A 19,010-nucleotide genomic window follows, 5' to 3' on the forward strand; every position below is an offset into this window, starting at 1 on the left:
TTGCTGTCTCCCAGGGTCACATGATCAACTGGCTCGTATTTATGATGGTCGCAAAGTCCTGGGGTCATGTGATCGCCTTTTGCGACCTTTCTGACGAGCCAAAATCAATGGGGCAGCCAGCTTCACAACTGAACAACCAGGTTAGTAATAATAATAACAATAATAAAGTTGGAAGGGACCCTGGAGGTCATCTAGTTCAACCCCCTGCTCAGGCAGGAAACTCCATTTCAGACAAATGGCTGTCCAGTCTCTTCTTAAAAACTTCCAGTGTTGGAGCATTCACAACTTCTGGAGGCAGGTGGTTCCACTGGTTAATTGTTCTCACTCTCAGGAAATTTCTCCTTAGTTCTAGGTTGCTTCTCTCCTTGACTAGTTTCCATCCGTTGCTTCTTGTCCTGCCTTCTGGCGCCTTGGAGAATAGCTTGACTCCCTCTTCTTTGGGGCAGCCCCTGAGATATTGGAACACTGCTATCATGTCACCCCTCACCCTTCATTAAACTAGACCTGCCCAATTCCAGCAACCGTTCCCTATATGTTTTAGCCTCCGGTCCCCTGATCATCTTTGTTGCTCTTCTCTGCACCCTTTCTAGAGTCTCAACATCTTTTTTACATCGTGGTGAGCAAAACTGGAGACAAGTGTTCCAAGGGTGGGCTTACCACGGCCTTGTAAAGTGGTATTAACACTTTAGGTGACCTTGATTCTCTCCCTCTCTTAATGCAACCTAGCACTGTGTTGGCTTTTTGGGCAGCTGCAGCACAGGGCTGGCTCCTAGCTAAGGGATCGTCCACTAGGACTCCGAGATCCCTTGCACAGGTGTTACTACTGAACAGGAACGAATTCCCATCGCCCAGTACGCTCACACAGAGAAGGCCTCCTCAGGGTACCGTCGGCCAGACAATGTCGGCTGGCGACCCCCAGGGGAAGGGCCTTCTCTGTGGGAGCGCCAGGCCTGTGGAACCAGCTCCCCCATGAGCTTCGGATGGCCCAAGATCTCCAGTCCTTTCGCCGCGGCCTCAAAACACTCCTGTTCCACCTGGCTGACCTGGACTGACAGGCATTTTAATTATGTTTTTAATTTTTTAACTCTAACTTTTAATTTATTTTAATTTAATTTATTTATTGTACAGAGGCCTTTAATTTTAATTTTTATCTTAACTTCTGTATTTATTCTATGTTACTGTTGTGAGCCGCCCTGAGTCCTTCGGGAGATAGGGCGGCATATAAGTCCCAATAATAAATAATAAAATAAAATAAAATAATAAAATAAAATAAAATAATAAAATAAAATAATAAAATAAAATAAAATAAAATAAAATAATAAAATAAAATAATAAAATAAAATAAATAAAATAAATAAAATAAATAAATAAGGTACCATCCATCCTATACCTGGGCGTTTGTTTTTTCTTGCCTGAATGTAGAACCTTGCTAGTCATCTAGTCCAACCCCCTACACCGCCCCCCCATCGGACTACACCCCCCATCCCCGGGTAGGAGAGATGGGCACTGTAGTCTGGAAGGGCAACCTGCTCCCTCCTTCCCGCCCGCACGTGCTGAAGCCCGGCTCCTTCCGGCTTCCGCCCTTCCCGGCCTCCGGCGACGGAAGTCGGGCAGTGACGTCACCGCGCGCAGCGTCCCGTTCTCAGCGCTTCCCGGCCAAGATGGCGGCCTCCGTCTTGAGGTGACCGCGGAGGAAAAAAAAAAAAAAGGGGGCGGGTGGGTCCGGCTCGTGTGGAAGGGCTTTCCGCCTCCTCGGAGTGGGGAAACACGCGTGTTCGGGGCTGGGAAAGCGGATCCTGACGCGCTGGGAGGCTGCGGGGTGACCTCGAGGGCGCCCCGGCTGCGTGGGGCGGATTCTCTCGTGCACAAAGACACGTGTTTCGCCCTCCTCCCTGTCCCGCTCGTGCCCTCGAACCGTCCTTCCCCCTTCCTCCCTGCTGGGGTGGGAAGGGGTAGGACTGCATAACCCATCATGCCCGGCTAGCTCGCCAGGCGGGCTGGACCCGCACCTCCCATGCAAGCCGGGGACGATGGGCACTGTAACCCGACCCTTCCAGAGCTGCGCCTTGCGAAAGGGAGCGAGCTCAGACCCGGGATCTGCAAAACAAACAAAAAAAAGAGTGTACACGTGTCTATGTGCATGTCTGAGTGTGCCCCGCGGACACAGCGCCCTCTGTTGGTGATGGCTAGTATTAACAGCATATCTGAGCGAGAGTCTGGCCGGATTCGTTTGAAATCTGGGCCTGAACCAGGGGATCAGAGCCGGCGTAAGGAAAGTGTCGGAATAGGATTGTGGAGACCCGGGTTCGAGTCCCCCCTCGGCCACAGAAGCTCCCTTGCTGTCCCTTGGCAAAATATCATGTGGGCCTTCAAGAAAAACCTGACCCTAACCCTGCGAGGTAGGCTGATACCCAGCAGGGGGTCTTCCAAAATGACCCTTGGGCAGGGGTCTTCAAACTTGGCCCTTTTATGACTTGTGGACTTCAACTCCCAGAATTCCTCAGCCAGGCACGCCGGCTGAGGAATTCTGGGAATTGAAGTCCACAAGTCATAAAAGGACCAAGTTTGAAGATCCCTGCCCTTGGGTGACTGGTGGACTTCAACTCCCAGAATTCCCCAGCCAGGCACGCCGGCTGAAGAATTCTGGGAGTTGAAGTCCACCAGTCATCCAAGGGCCAAGTTGGAAGACCCCTGGCCTAAAAAGAACAAACTCTTGCCTATAAATCTTGTAATTTTTTTGGCTGTTTCAGATTAGCAAGTCGGCGCTGCCTCTGCCTACGCCTCAGCCCGGCGTCCTACATGCCACAGTAAGTTTCTGATGCTATTGAAGAAGAAGAAAAGAAAAAGTTATCGCTTACCGCTTTCTTAAGTCTTTGCACGTAAGGAAAGATTTTTTTAACAAAACTGCTAAGCTTGTAAGCCGCCCTGAGTCTTTGGAGAAGGGCGGGATATAAATGGAATTAAAATAAAATAAATAAATAAATAAAACAGCCCCAGTGGAATATACCATTTGTACAGTAAATTTGATTTTTTGGTGAAGCCCCCCCCCCCCCTCAGTCAGTAGATTTACAGTTTAGGGCAGGGGTCTTCAAATTTAGCCCTTTTGTGACTTGTGGATTTCGACTCCCAGAATTCCTCAGCCAAGTTTGAAGACCCCTGGTTTACTGCCTTTTTACGTAAGTGTGAAAAAAAAACCGGTCATAAAGGGTCACTTTTTTCAGTGCTGTTGTAACTCAAGAGCCTTGGTGGAGCAGGGGGCTAATGCCTCCTTAAGTAACACCAGCTGCCTGCAATTAGTGCAGGTTCGAGTCCCACCAGGCTCAAGGTTGACTCAGCCTTCCATCCTTCCCAGGTAGGTAAAATGAGGACCCAGATTGTTGGGGGCAATTAAGCTGACTTTGTAATAATGCCGCTTGGGGTGTGTGTGTGTGAAAGCCCTAATAAGCAGGCATGTACATAGAATGAAGGCTGTTGCTAAGCACATTGATTTGCGCTTCTTAGATTGTAAGCCACCCTGAATCTTCGGAGAAGGGCGGGATATAAATGAGATTAAAAAAAAGTGGTTGTAAGTTGAGACACAATGGAGCCCAACATTTCTGTTGCTAAGTGAGACAGTTATGGGAACCTCAGCCTTCTTGCCACCGTGGTTCAGTGAAACATTGCATCCGTTAAGTTAGTAACCTTGTTGTAAAGTGAAGCTGGCTTCCCCATTGGCTTGGCTTGTCGGAAGATGATCACGTGACCCCAGGAAACCGTCGCAAAGTACACGCCAGTTGCCAAGCGTCCAAATTTTGATGGACTTAACCTGTATGCATTATTGGGTGTTTGGGGCCTGCCTCCTAACACATTCTCCGTGGTTTTGTTCCAGTGTGGTCCCCATGGGGACGACCGCGAAGGAAGAAATGGCTAAGTTTTGGGAGAAGAACACCAAATCTCAGCGCCCCTTGTCCCCGCATATCACCATTTATGGGTAAGACACATCTTTAATTGGGCGTTTGATAATTGCAGGTGCCCCTGCAAGGTAGGCTGGATTGAAAGGACAAGAAAGGAGAAGTTTTGAGGTGTCCTTGGTGCTCTCTTGAGTTGGGTTGTTTCTTACGGACCTTTCATGACCTAACTAGGTAACGTCATCAGGGGGATTTGCCTTCGGCAAGCAAGCTACTTGTATATGAACAGAGAGTAAAGCCCACTCCCCTCTAGCACCGATGATGTTACCTAGCTGGGTCGTGAAAGGTCTGCAAAGAGCCTTTGAGCCAAGATCAAAGACCCCCACATTCCTTCTCCTCGTCCTTTTTCCCTCTCTCTTCTCTTTCTCCTCCCCTCCACAAACTTAATTCCCTTCTAGCACCGATGATATTGCATAGTTGGGTCATGAAACGTCTGCAAGAAAACAGCTCAGAGAACACCAAGGATCTCATAGTCCTCCTCCTCCTCCTCCTCCTCCTCCTCCTCCTCCTCCTTGTAAACCCCAATCCCTTCTAACTGAAGATGTTACCTTGTTGGGTCATGAAATGTCTCCAAGAAAACCACCAAGCTCAGAGAACACCAAGGATCTCACATTCCTCCTCCTCCTCCTCCTCCTCCTCCTCCTCCTCCTCCTCCTCCTCCTCCTCCTCCTCCTCCTCCTCCTCCTTGTAAACCCCAATCCCTTCTAACTGAAGATGTTACCTCGTTGGGTCATGAAACGTCTGCAAGAAAACCACCCAGCTCAGAGAACACCAAGGATCCCACAGTCACAATCCTCCTCCTCCTCCTCCATCCCTCTACCATTGATGATGTTTCTTAATTGGGCATTGAAATGTTTGCCAGAAAACCACCAAGCTCAAAAGCCCCCTGGGTTGAAATGTCCTACTCCACCCCCAGCCACCCATAGCACTGAACAGGTTCTCTTTCAGTCGTAAGCCGAGGATTACTTGCACCTCAGTTTGCCTGCACTTAGCTGCTCCCTGGGGGGGGGGGGGAGAAATGCCATCCCAAGCTTTTGCCACTGACAGCCAAGCTCAAAATCTTGGCTCCTTTCTCTTTAAGGAACCCGTTCCTCTGCTGCCCATCGAGGAGAATTTGCCCTCCCCCCCCCACCTCCGGTCATCTAATTCCTCGGCCGCCTCCAGAGATTCCAGTGTTCCTTCTCTTGTTCGTTCTGGTGGGATTCCTCAAATAATTCGGAGTGGGGAGCAGATCAAAAGAGCTGGAACAGTTTGGCCTGGCCTGGCCTGAGCTCAGTGCTTGGGACACAGAAGAGCAGAATAACAAAAGAGTAGGAAGGGAGCCTGGAGGTCTTCTAGTCCAACCCCCTGTGCGAGGAGACCCTATACCGTTTCAGACAAAAGGATGTCCAATCTCTTCTCCGGTGTTGGGGAAGGAAGGAAGGAAGGAAAAAAGAAGAGCAGAATAATAGAGGGGTCTTTGAAGTCTTCTGGTCCAACCCCTCGCTCAAGCAGGAGACCGTGTACCATTCCAGACAAGGGGTTGGACAATCTCTCCTGAAAAACCTCCAGGGTTGGAGCCCCCAGAACTTCTGGAGGCAAGCTGTTCCACAGGTTAATTGTTCTAACAACGATTCGTTGGTCTCTCTCCTTTGCTCCTTTCTTTCCCCTTAATAAATGTCAGCGCTGTCATTTACAGTATCCCCCTTTCCTTCCTTTTAGGTGGTCCCTGCCGATGTCAATGTCCATCATTCACCGCGGGACCGGTGTGGGAATGAGTTTTGGTGCGTCACAATTTCTCAATCTTTTCCCCGATTGACAAGGAATGTTTCCCGCGAGGAGCGGGAAACCTCTGTGAGTTATTGTATCACCTAACGTCATCATCAGTCTTAGGTGATACCATAACTCCCAGGGCACCTGGGCTGATCTCATGGCAGCCACATCAGAAGCAGTTGGTGGGGGGGTATGCTGAATTATAACATCTGTCCCATTGCAATTCTATGCCTTCATTTTATCATGGTTTTATCTTAATATTTTATCTCCTATAGCATTGTCCACATATATTTTTGATAAGAGATAAATTAGATAGATAGATATAATGATAGAGATGATAGATATATAGAAATGATAAGAGATGATGGAGATAATGATTGATAGATAATGATAGATGATTGATAGATAATGATAGATAAAAGATAGATCAGAGATGGATAGCTGGATGGATGATAAAGATATTAGAGAAGATGGATGAATGGATGGATATACACACACACACACATATATATACACACACACATACACTGTGTGTGTGTGTGTGTGTGTGTGTGTGTGTGTGTGTGTGTGTTGATATAGATATATTTATTTTATTTTATTGAATTTGTATACCGCTCTATTCCCGTAGGACTCAGGGCAGTTTACAGGGCAGTTAAAACCATGAAATACAAAAATTTAAATCAATTAAAACAATTAAATTAAATTCAAGCCCCAAGAGTAAATCTAAAAAACCCTCTCTCTCTCTCTCTCTCTCTCTATATATATATATATATATATATATTAGAGAGAGAGAGAGATTAGCTGATGGTTGATTTAAACGAAATTTGCAGGATCCGCTCTGGGTTGGTCACTGGGACTAAAGGTTTTGTCTTCCGAGCTTTTGAATCCGTGCTCGAACCCCTCGTCGGGGACAGAGAGACGTTCCCTGAGATCGACCCAGACTGGATCCTGCAACATCATCCCGGGACACGTATATTTGCCTCCATTCGTAAACTAAGGGTCATCCTCGACTTAAGAACAGTTAACGACCGTCCAAAGTTACAACAGCCCTGAAGAAAAGTGACTTAGGACCGTTTTTCACACTTATGCCTCCCCCACCACGGTCCCAGGATCCAAACTCAAGACACTGGGAACTGACTTACGTTGACGACGGTCGCCGTGTCTCCCGGGAGGTCATGCGATCCTCTTTTGCGACCTTCTGACAAGCAAAGTCAAGGGGTGGGGTGGGGGTTAGGGTTTGGGTTAACCCTAACCGGACTCATTTAACAACCATGTTGCTAACTGAGCAACTGCAGTGATCCCCTTAACAACTGTGGTGAGAAAAGTCATACAGTGGGGCAAAACGAGAGATTTTGGGCTGAAGTGTCATAAGTCGAGGACTCCCTGCATTGTGTGTCCTGCTGGATGTGTTTCACCAGGTGTGTCGCTCTTCGCCTTAAGTGCCTTGGCTCTTCCCGGACAGTTTTCTGACTACCTGGACATGATCAGGTCACTCAGCCTGGCGCCTGCTCTGATTTACTCGGCCAAGTTTGCTTTGGCCCTACCCATAACCTACCACACCTGGAACGGGATTCGGCATCTGGTAAGCAGCCACTATTACTGTTTGTATGTCAGCCTTGCAGGGCCGACGAGGTGAGTTAATCCTACTTCATGGTGACCCTCCATTGACGGAATCTTGCCCCGGTGAATGTACGGAGACAATTCTGAAATAAACCTCCGTTTGGTTATCAATGACAGACACGCACAGATATGGAACTTTTATTACACGCCTTAGAAAATTACATCATTAAATTACTTTAAATCACCATTGAGACTGAGGCACTGGTTAGAATAGAATAGAATAGAATAGAATAGAATAGAATAATAGAATAGAATAGAACAGAACAGAACAGAATAGAATAGAATAGAATAGAATAGAATAGAATAGAATAGAATAGAATAGAATAGAATAGAATAGAATAGAATAATGGAATGAAGAAGAGAAGAGAAGAATATAGATTAGATAATAGAATAGAATAATGGAATGAAGAATAGAATAGGATAGGATAGAAGAGAAGAGGATAGGATAGGATAGAATAGGATAGGATAGGATAGGATAGAATAGAAATAAGAGCTGGAAGGGACCATGGAGGTCTTCTAGTCCAGCCCCCCACTCAAGAAGAACCTATAGCATCTCAGACAAGTGACTGTCCAGTCTCTTCTTAAAAACCTCCAGTGATGGAGCCCCCACTATTCCAGGAGGCAACTTCTGTTCCACTGGTTGATTGTCCTCACTGTCTGGAAGTTTCTCTTTAATTCCCCTTAATAATGCTCGCTCGCACACTGCTAGATGCACCCGGGAACTTTTGAAGCCGTTCCGTTGGGATGTTTTTGATCTCACCCACCCACCCCAGAGCCCAGATTTGGGCTGCGACGACGACTGAGGAATTTCAAACCTCGTTAAGACGTTACGACCGGTGCCTCAATTTGAACGGCGGCGATGTCAAAAAGCCAGATAATGTAGCTTTCTAACGTGTGTAATGAAAGTTCCGTATCGGCCATCGGTGTCCATCACCAATAACCAAACGGGGGTTTATTTCCGAATTGCCCTCGTATAATTCTGACCCCCCCCCCCAGTCTCTTTTACAGCCTGAGAAATTAGGGAGGGTCGTTCGGACTTTCTCCCCTCTGCCTAGTATCAACTGGGGGCTGATCTGATCTGACTCCTCCCTCTGCAGCCCTTCTCCCCCCAATGTTCCAAAGTCTTTCCCACATGCCATTCCATCACAGCTAGTCCTTGACTTAACCACAGCTCGTTTAGTGACGGTTTGAGGTAGCTGTGGCCACCCACCGGTTATCTTCTAGTTCCTCGTGTTGTGACGTCGTCCTTGTCTCCCTCTTTTGTAGGCCTGGGACATGGGCGTGGGTTTCAAGATACCCCAGTTGTACCAGTCTGGAGTTCTCGTCCTCGTCCTGACGATTCTCTCTTCCCTTGGGATCGCAGCCATGTGAAGAGAATTAAGAGGCACAGCCTCTCTGCACGCTCCCCAACTTTCTCACTTTTGCCCCCTTCCGCACCCACAGAGTTGGCACAACGGGGGACTTCTGCCCCGTTTGCTAATTAGGAAAATAGCAGGTGAGGGCGGAAGGGCCAACCTCAGCGAAATTCACATTATTGCCCAGTTGTAATCAGAAAGGAGACAGTTCTACTTGGATCTTTGTAGGGATTTCTCTCCTTTTATTTTTTTTTTCCCCCATTTCTTTTCATTGCGAGAAGACACAATTTTGCTCCAGGGGCTCTTGGGGGGGGGGATCCCTCCCCCAGCCTAAAAATCCCACCGCTCGAAAGGCGGCTGGGCTAAGAAGCTGACGGTTCTCCCACGGTGGCGAAGGCCAACCGTTCGCTCTCAAGAACAATCCTTTCCTTTGAAAGAACCACAGGGTATGCGTGCACACGGGCGTGGGTGCAACACATTTCAGGAAACACAACACCGTCCATTGACAGCAAGCCGACACGAAGAGTCACACAGCTGAAGGGGACACCTCCAGTCTGGCTGATGTTTTTTTTCCAAGTGGGCCTGTGGATCCCGGTGCGTGTGTGTGTGTGTGTGGAGGGGACACGGAGGCAGGCCGAAATCTTGCAAAGTTTTCTCTATCCCATTTGCAGGAGGAGGAAGGGGGGAAAAAAACCAGTCCTATCTTTGCATTAAACTTTTGGGGAAGCCAAATTTTCTGGCCTGGCCTGGCCCGGCTGGATTCATCGTCCAGTTAATTGTTTGCTTGCTTTTGAGCCAAGGAAAGATTTTCAGCCTTTCCTCTCCATCCCCCTCCTCCAAAAAAAAAATAAAAATGAAACCCACCCGTTCATCTTCTGTAAATAAATTGTCTTATTTTGCTTTTCCATTCGTGAATGATGAGAGGCTGACGGCCCCCTCGCCAGAATGAAATTTTTCCTCCTGGTGGCGGCGGTGGGTGGGGTGCCCCGATGAGGATTTTCCGGTTAGTAATAAAAACATTGCAAAATAAACTCCTGCGCTTGCATTTGTGGTTTGAAACGGGAGAGGACCTTTTCAGATGTCAACTAGCCGTCAAAACGGACCAGTTTAGCCCCACCTCCCAAAATACGGACTTTGACTCCTTCCTTCCTTTCCCAGCTGTTATTTATTAATTAAATTTCTTGGCCACCCATCCTACCACAGGGTGACCTTGGACAGGCTTATAATCTGTCTGAGGACCCAGATTGTTGGGGGCAATTAAGCTGACTTTGTAATAATGCCGCTTGGGGTGTGTGTGTGAAAGCCCTAATAAGCAGGCATGTACATAGAATGAAGGCTACTGCTAAGCTTGTAAGCCGCCCTGAGTCTTCGGAGAAGGGCGGGATATAAATGTAATAAAAATAAAAATAATAAATATATTAAAAAAGATTTTTTTAAAAAAATGCAATACTGCAAAAATACAATACAGGTAGTCCGAGATGTTTTGCTAAAGCGAACTTTTGCCCCATTTTAACAATCCTCCTTTCTAACTATTGTTAAGGGAATCGCTGCGAATTTTTAAATTGGCACCACTGTATCACGAACTTAACTGCAGTGATTTGCTGAACAACTGCGGCAAGAAAGCTCGCTTAGCGAGTGTCTCGCTTAGCGACAGAAATGTTGGGCTCCAGTTGTGCTCGAGGACCAGATTAGAAGGATGCTGAAGGCTTGTTAGGCAGCAATTTGCTTGCAAACCATAAAAGCAGATTTTATTTTTGGGGGGGGGCGAGGAGGAGACTCAAGCAGTTTTGTAATGAATTGTTCACCAATTAAAAACAAGAATAAATGTAATTACGTGCCCTCAGGTCGTTTTCCTAGCCTGCCCCATGGACGAAATGTTTTCTCCCAGCCCTAGATTTAGCTTCCATCCATCCGAAAACCATTTTTACAAAACAAAAAAACACACTTGATTGTCAAAATGCTTTTCGGGGAGCACAAGCTGATTTTTTTGTCTTCTGTTCTGCAAATTACGTGTCTCTTTGCTGCTAGCGGCCCGGCTTATTCTGCACCAGGCAATTGTTTGGCGTCTTGGGTTTTTAAAACTTTTGATCTAGGTGCACGGAGTATTTGCAAAGCCGAAAAGCCGGGTCCTACTCAAATGGGTTCCCTTGAAGCTCCCAAAATTAATTACCTTCTTTCTGCCTCCTCGCGGTTCTGCAAATGCACACTCTTTCGTTAAATAATTCTCTTTTTTTTAAATCAAGGGTGCTGTTATCGCCAGCTCTGCCTTCCAATTCCTGCAGCTTATTGCTTTTTGTAATAAAATCCCGCACGTGTTTTAAAAAAGGGGAGACTTTAAAACACGGAGCCTAAAATTCCCCTTCCCCCTCGTTTTAATGCTGCTGCAGGAGAATTCATTCAGATGGAAACGCGGAATGCACCACCACGATTGGGACTAGAATTTCCATTGCTAAGGTGGTGGTGAAGTGGTTTTACGTCCAATTTTAAGCTTTTCTCACCGTGGTCGTTAAGGGAAACACTGCAGTTGTTCGGCGGATCACACGGTCATTAAGTAAAACCAGTTCCCCCATTGCTTGCTGGGATGACGTAAGCCCGGGAGGCTGCTACAGTCATATAAGTACGCGCCAGTCGCCAAGTGGCTGAATTGTGATCATGTGACTAGGGAGGCTGCAGAGGTCATACGTGCGAGGACTGCTCATAAGTCTCCTTTTTTAGTGTCCTAACTTTGAACGGTTGATAAAACAATGGTTGTAACCGGTGCCAATTGTGGTCGTAACCTTGAGGACGACCTGTATCTTAAGTAACGCTCGGGATACATTGTCACTAGCTTAAATGAAGACACCCCACCCCCCATCCCCACCCTTTCCGGCCAGGAAAAACAGCTGGAAATTCAGTGTCCAATTAGCTTTATTAATTATTAGCAAAACAACCCCTCCGGTGTTAACGGACCCCCTTCAGCTGTTGAGCCACCCCTGTGATTTTGGTTTTCTTCCGAACCCTTGCACTCGTGTTGGTATCCCACAGATGGTTTTCTCTCTCTCTCTCTCTCTTACACACACACAAAGACACACACACAGTGCTCAGACACAAACGGAGAATCGGGGTGTGGGGGATGGAAGAATGGATCTGAACCGGGACGCGTGGGGGAAAAAAAAGCTTTTAAAGACTGGTGCTTTCCACTTTTTTTAAAAATCATTGGTAATTGATTTTTTTTTGTTTTGTTGTGTTTTATTAAATCTGGCCTCCCGGGAAGATTTATGTGGAGGAAAGGGGTCTGGACGCGGTCCTTTCGCTCGCCGTCTTCGGCGTCTCCAACCCCTGCCTGCTTTTCGTGAGCGGCCGACTGGAGGGCAGAACCTCTGGCGAACGGTCACCCCGGGGGTTGACCTCCAGTGACCCCGGACGGGGGTTCCCCTCCAGAGACCCCGGACGGCAAGGAGAGAGACCCCGAGAGTTGACCTCCAGTGACCCCGGGCGAGGGTTGACCTCCAGAGACCCCGGACGGCAAGAAGACAAAGGCTCCGGGGGCCCCAAGCCTTTGGGCCTTGCTTCTCGGGACCGGGCTTTCCTGGATGGAGGAGCCTCGGCGGAGATCGTCCTCCTCGGGGTGGGCTCCCGCGAGCTGGGGCGGCTGGGGGTGGGCGGCTGGGGGCTGGTGTCCTTCAGACGCAGATCCATGCAACCCGGCTGGCGGGAAAGCGGGACATCGTCGTCCGCTCTCTCCTTCGGCGGCTTGGCCTCCAATTCGGGGGCTTCCAGGGCGTCCGGCCCACCGGCGTCTCTCAGCCGGAGGTCCATGCTGCCGGGCTGGCGAGACAGCGGGCCACTGGGGGTAGCGCCTAGCCGGGACCCAAGGCTTTCTCGAGCTGGCATCTTCCCACTTGAGGGTGGTCGCTCGGTGCTTTTACCGGGGGTCCGGCTGTGCTTAGAGACGGCTTCCTTGGGCACGGAGGGCTGCCAGGGGGGAAAGAGAACCGTGAAGGGTGCTTCCTATAGAAGGGGGTTTGTTTACTCCTCCTTAGCCTCCCTTCCTCCTCCTCCTCCTCGTGCTCCTCCTCTTCGCCAACCCCTCTCCCTTCAAGAACTGATGATGTTACGTAGTTGGGTCATGGGACGTCTGCAAGGAGATCAAGCTCAAAGCACCAAGGGTCCCACAGTTGTCTTCTTCTTCCTCCTCCTCCTCCTCCTCCTCCTCCTCCTCCTCTCCTCCCCCTCCTCTTCTCCTCCTCCTCCCCCTCCTCCTTTCCACAAAGCCCTTTCCCTTCTACACTGTTGATGTTAGCTAGTTAGGTCATGAAACGTCTGCAAGAAAACCGCCAAGCTCAGAGGGCACAAGGACCCCACAGTCCTCCTCCTTTTCTCCTCCTCTTCCTCCTCCTCCTCCTCCTCCTCCTCCTCTTCTTCTCCCCCTCCCCCTTTCCACAAACCCCTTACCCTTCTACGTGAAGCGTCTGCAAGAAAACCGCCAAGCTCAAAGAGCGCCAAGCACCCCACAGTCTTCCTCCTCCTCCTCCTCCTCTTCTCCTCCTCCTCCATTCCACAAACCCCACTCCCTCCTACGCTGATGACGTTACCTAGCTGGGGTCCTGAAACGTCTGGAAAGAAGCCACCAAGCTGGCAGAACACCCCGAGGACCCCTCCTTTCAACCCAGAGTTGCAGATATTCCTCCCCGCCCATGGCGGCATGGGGCTGCTTACCTTGCCAACAATTTCCGGACACAATCCGTTGCAGGCTTTGCTTAAGGCCGCCGATTTATTCATCCATTCGGTAAGCCGGGCCGCTGCGTCGATGGAACGGGAGGTGAGAGAGACCTTGGCCGGTGGGATTTTCAAGGGCATGTCCCAGGTGGTCATATAGGTACCCCAGGGAGAAGCCTAGGGGAAAGGGGAGACCTCTCTCTGCCACGGGTTCAACACTGCAGGCCAGGGGGAAAGAAGCGGGGGGGGGGCATTCACACGGCAGGACACAGATTTGGAGAAGCCCACCGTTGTAGTGCAGGTCGCGCCTGCGTTCGTAACTCAAGGACAACCTGCGTTGGCAACAGCCCTGAAACCTTTGCCGGCTTAGCGCAAGCAAACCTGGGGGGTTTTGTGGGAAACCAACCCCAGCTTTAGCCTGTTAAGTTATTGCCAAGGGGTCCTTGACTCACAACCGTTTCAGTGACCGGTCAAAGGTGCAGCAGCCCCTATTTTAAAAAAAAACAATGGTTTTTTCACACCTCTGCAGCGTCCCCTGTGGTCACGTGATGGAAATCCAGGCGCTTGGCCACTGACTCGTATTTATGACGCTTGCAGTGTCCCCCGGGGTCAAGGGACAAAACCCCCCTCCCCCCTTTTTGTGGCCTTCTGAGAAGCAGAGTCAACGAGGAAGCCGGGATTCCCTTAACCAGGGTGGAAGGAAAGGTGGTCAAGTGGGGGGAGGCTTCCTCAGCCGAGGTCTCGCTTAGCGACAGAAATTTTGGGCGCAAGGGTGGCTGTAAGTTGAGGGCTACCTATGCTCATCTTATTGTTACGTCGTGGTGGTCAGTTTAAGGGGTGAAATCCCTGGCTGGGGGGAAAAAGAGAATAAAAGTCACCTTGGAGCGCGGGATGGAAGGAAGCAAGTGGCCTCGGTCATTGGCTACGAACTGAGTGAATCCTTCCCGGGTTGAAGGATGCTGATGGGAGAAAAAGAAGGGAAGGGGAAGGGAAGGAAGTTAGAAGGAGGGAAGGAAAGGAAAGGAGGAAAAGGAAGGGAAGGGAAGGGGGAATGGAAAGGAAGATTGAAGGAGGGAAGAAAGGAAAGGGAAAGAGGGAAGGAAAGGAAAGGAAAGGAAAGGAAGATAGAAGAAGGGGAGGGGAGGAAAGGAAAGAAGGGAAGAAGGGAAAGGAGGAAAAGAAAGGGAAGGGAAGAAGGAAAAGAGGGAAGGGAAGGAGGAATGGAAAGGAAGATAGAAGGAGGGAAGAAAGGAAAGGGAAAGAGGAAAGGAAAGGAAGATAGAAGGGGAGGGGAGGAAAGGAAAGAAGGGAAGAAGGGAAGAAGGGAAAGGAGGAAAAGAAAGGGAAGGGAAGGAAAGAAGGAAAAGAGGGAAGGGAAGGGAAGGAGGAATGGAAAGGAAGATAGAAGAAGGGAAAGGAAGGGAAAAAAGGAAAGGAGGAAAAGAAAGGGAAGAGAAAAGACAGAATGGAAGAGGGAGGAGAGAAAAGGAAAAAGAATGGAATGGAAAGGATGGTGGGGATGGAGAAAGAATAGAATGGAACGCAGAATAAAATACGGGAATAAGTGCAGAATGCCAAATACAAAACGGATGGCAATAGAAAAGAACACGACAGGAAGGTAGGAACAGGATCGGGGACGTGAAATGCATTATTCATTAGATTCGCTCTCTTAAGGTGCCTTCTGGTAATTTCAGGCACACAATACCAGCACATCCCACTCCTCTCGCTTCTTATTCTCCCGTGCCTACGTTCTTTTCAAGAAAAAATAAAATAAAATCAAAATGCAATCATCCATTAGACTTCATCTGGCAAATTTAACACTTGTCCTGCTCTTGTTTTTCACCTCCACCTTCGTTAATGAACAAGGATCCAGAAGCCAAAACCCGTAAAACCCATCTGAGCTGTAAGCTCTTCCCCAGAGGACGGTGAGAAGCGCATCCCATTTTTTGTTTTGATTTTTTTTTACACAAATCTTGACTCGAAAAATGATGAAGATGACAAAATTCGCAAAGTGGAACCAAAGGCCTAGAACAGACATTTTTTTTTAAAAAAAAGTGTTCACATTTCCTTAGAGGTTTACCCTTTATTTTATAAATTCTGTTTTATAAATTATTGAATTTATAACCAACCATTTTGCAACTGTTTGACGTTACAACAGCACTAAAAACAGGGACCTGGAGCTGGTCCTCACGCTTACGACCGTCGTAGCATCCTCACAGTCCAAGGATCAAATTTTGGATGCTTGGCAAACTGGCATTTATTTACGAGAGTTGCCAGAGTCCCCAGGACACGCGATCACCATTTCTGACTTTCCCAACCAGCTTCCGGTCCCTAAATTCAAGCAAGATCTAAAACTGAGATTAAGATCAGCCTTTTTTCAAGGGGAAAAAAAAAACAACACCCCAGGAAATTTAGAATTTCAATCTATTTCGAAGGTCCGGTGATATTTTTCAGGACCCCGTTTGCCCAGGGTTAGCGGCAATTAGCACCGCCACCATTTTGCGAGTCCACAGGAGACGCGAAACGCAAGCAAACACCACGAGACGCGTTCACACAACCCCGGTTGGCTACAATCCGGGATTCAGCAGGTCGTGCCTTCTCCTGTTTATAAAAAAAAAAAAGGGGGGGGCTTTTTTTCCCCCGTCTTGGAAGCAACTCACCGCCTTAGTGACCTTGGGAAGATTCCAGCTTTGCAAATTCCGTGGATTATAGGCATCTTCATACTGGAAAATGAGGTGGCGGGTGGGGGGTGGGGGTGGGAAACGAAATATTTAAAGCAATATATCAAAATAGATCAATGTATATGATAGAAAAGGTTTGGGATGTTAGTCTTATTTTGAATCTATTGGATAATGGGGTACTATTGTAGATTGTGATGTTAAAGAAACTAATTTGATGTTGAATATAAAAAGGATAGTTTGTTTATTATAGAAGAATGGGTGTCTAAAGTTTTGAATCTTGCAGAGATGTCTAAGATTTTTTGTGTATTTGAAGGATCATCCACAGGAAAGATATGTTTCAGTTTGGAGGAGATGGATAGATTATATCTAGAACAAATATGGGATTAAAAAGTTCCATTTAGTTTATGAGTAGATCTTAGTGGGATATTGTTATTGGTACTTTGATTGTAGCTATGTTAAAGGGGAGTTAAAGCACATTATGAACTTGGTTAATTATATACTTGCATAATTTCTATTTAGAATATGATTATTATAACTACAATCCGGTATTTAGCTCTGGGAAGTGGGGGGTTTTGGGGTGGGGGGGATTTGGGGGTAAAACTTTGTTTTTGTAAAACTTTTCAATAAAAAAAAGAGATAGAGACATATATGTTGATATAGGAAACCAGTATATTAATGTGTTTATAATGGGGAACAGACCAAAACAGGACTAAGGGGGTGGGGTGGGGAAATGGGGGCAGAGCCTGTTGGGAAAAGAAAGGGGGGGCACGCTTGCGGCGGGAAAAGGGATTTTAAACCCACCCACCCCAATAAAAAAGATTTTATTTTATTTTTCTCTTTCTATTGGAAAAACTTTTGCTCCTGTGGGAACTTGGGATTTAGAGGTGAAATTGGAGTGGGGAGGGGTGTGTGTGTGTGTGTGTGTGTGTGTGTGTGTGTGTAATCCCTCCTGCACAATCCCCCCCGTTCTGCGCTCCAAGAGGTCACCCTTATGGGATTTGTAGTCCCGAGCATCTCTCCTCCCCCATCTGCATCCAGATGGGAGTTGTAGTCCAACATATCTGGGGGGTGCTTTGGGGCAGGGAGGGTCGACCTCCTCCTCCTCCCCCCGCCCGTCCTGAGCTTTGCCTCCCCCCAACATGCATTTAAATCCCCCAGTTTGGGGGGGCGGGGGAGTTTGGGGGGGGCGCCCCCCCCTCCTTTTCTCACCTGCCCCGAGCTGAAATGCGTTGCCATCGCGGCTTTGCAGGGGTTTTGTTTGGGCCGTCGCCTAGCAACCGTGGGCGTGGCGGTTTGAGAACAAAGGAGCGGCTCCAGCCAATCGGGGGAGGGCGGGAGGCCAAGCCACGCCCCCTCCTTCCGCCTCGGACCGCCAGGCGTCGCCGTTGCTTTCCGAAGAGGCCGGGCCGCGTGTTTCGCGTCCTCCTTGAGGCCTAGCAACTTAGTTTGTCATTGAAACGGGGGGGAGGGGGTAAAAAAAGGCGAGAGGGGAATTGGGGGTGGGGCGGGGCCTGGTGGTTTCTCCCACTGAGCAATTCGCTCTTAAGTACAGTACTGCTTTATTTTTCATTATCTATCTATCTATCTATCTATCTATCTATCTATCTATCTATCTATCTATCTATCTATCTATCATCTAATATCTATCAATCATCTATATCTGTCTAATCATATCTGTCTAATCATATCTATCTATCTATCTATCTATCTATCTAGCTATCTATCTAGCTAGCTATCTAGCTATCTAGCTATCTAGCTATCTATCTATCTATCTGATTTGTATACCGCCCTTCTCCCTAAGGACTCAGGGCGGTCAACAGTGACATAAATATCAGAATGCCACAAATGCAGATATTGAAAACAAATTAAACCCTAATTTTGCCCAAATGCAGAAGATAAGTTACCTTAAAACAATAATTACAAAATTTAAATGCTGCCTTTAAAATAAACAGGCCGACTTGGGTGGTTTTCAAGATGTATAAACCAGGATGGCTTTTAAAAGGGGGGATGGCGAGGCTGGTTTTTCCTCTTCAACGTCAAGTCAGCCTTTTGTTGGGTGTTTAATATGCGGTTTTATTTGCTGATTTCGTTTCTGTTTAATTTTTATTTATTTCATGTTCGTTTATATTATTTTTTAGGCGTTGGTTTCGTTTTTTTTGGGGGGTGGGGGTTGCTTTGTGCGTCTTACTCCTTTAATTTTCAGATGTTTTTTAGGTTTTAGTTGTTGATTTAATTTTTAGTTGTTTTTTTTTAAAAAAAATATGTTTATTTATTTATTTTATTACATTTATATACCGCCCTTTCCCGAAGGACTCAGGGCGGTTTACAGGGTGATTAAAAACAAAAATACAAAAGTTAAAAACAAATTTTAAAAAATTAAATCCGTCCCTGAACAAATAAAACCCCAGTTAAAATTAAAATTAAATTTAAATTTTAGCTCTTTTAATTCAGGGGTCTTCAAACTCGGCCCTTTTATGACTTGCGGACTTCCCCTCCCCGAATTCCTCATCAAATTCCCATTTTAATGTTTATTCTCTCTTTGTTTTTGTCTTTTTCAGATGGGGGCCCTTCAGGATAGGGTCTCTTTCTGCTTCTCCTGCCAGATGTTCGCCAGATGTTGGGAGACCCTCCTCCTCCTCCTCCTCTGCTTTTCCCAGTCACCTTCCCCCACCCACAGTGAGCCTTCAAAGATGCATTTTTATCTGCCCTAACCAACCTCTGCAGTAATTAAATTGTATTTATAGCAAGCAGGATGAGTTAATCTGCAAAGATAATTAAGAGCTGCCAGGTTGCCCTGTGGGAGCTCTTTTGCCTCTGCGGCTTTGATGAGGAAGGCAAGGGCTGCCAACCTCTGGAGAGCCGCTAGGGGGCGGCATGACGGCACAGAAAGTTCTGCCACCTCCTGGCCATTTTGGAGGTTTGCAAAATGAGAAGTTGGCAAGCAAGAGCATTTGTTT

The 19,010-nt window shown here is 47.6% G+C and overlaps 1 protein-coding gene across 2 annotated transcripts; it reads left to right on the plus strand.

Moving 5' to 3' along the window:
- Positions 1-1,647: 1,647 nt before the first annotated feature.
- Positions 1,648-9,162, plus strand: SDHC (succinate dehydrogenase complex subunit C). 2 transcript variants are annotated; one of them, XM_083374564.1, is made up of 6 exons: positions 1,648-1,681; positions 2,751-2,807; positions 3,869-3,970; positions 5,649-5,710; positions 7,118-7,281; positions 8,586-9,162. In XM_083374564.1, exons 1-6 carry the CDS (start codon positions 1,662-1,664, stop codon positions 8,688-8,690), a joined length of 510 nt encoding a protein of 169 aa, XP_083230690.1. In that variant the 5' UTR covers positions 1,648-1,661; the 3' UTR covers positions 8,691-9,162. The 2 variants fall into 2 exon arrangements, with proteins under 2 accessions (XP_083230690.1, XP_083230691.1); XM_083374565.1 differs by lacking the exon at positions 1,648-1,681 and having other exon boundaries at positions 2,569-2,879.
- Positions 9,163-19,010: the final 9,848 nt, after the last annotated feature.

The sequence above is a fragment of the Vipera ursinii genome (genome assembly GCF_947247035.1).
Source record: "Vipera ursinii genome assembly, chromosome: 15".
Lineage (NCBI taxonomy): Eukaryota > Metazoa > Chordata > Lepidosauria > Squamata > Viperidae > Vipera > Vipera ursinii.

Excerpts from the sequence above, each read along its gene's own strand:
- SDHC (XM_083374564.1), top strand. The coding sequence starts at position 1,662 with ATGGCGGCCTCCGTCTTGAG. Across the intron at positions 1,682-2,750 it reads ATGGCGGCCTCCGTCTTGAG|ATTAGCAAGTCGGCGCTGCC; the intron begins GTGACCGCGGAG and ends TGGCTGTTTCAG. Across the intron at positions 5,711-7,117 it reads CGGTGTGGGAATGAGTTTTG|GTGTGTCGCTCTTCGCCTTA; the intron begins GTGCGTCACAAT and ends GTGTTTCACCAG.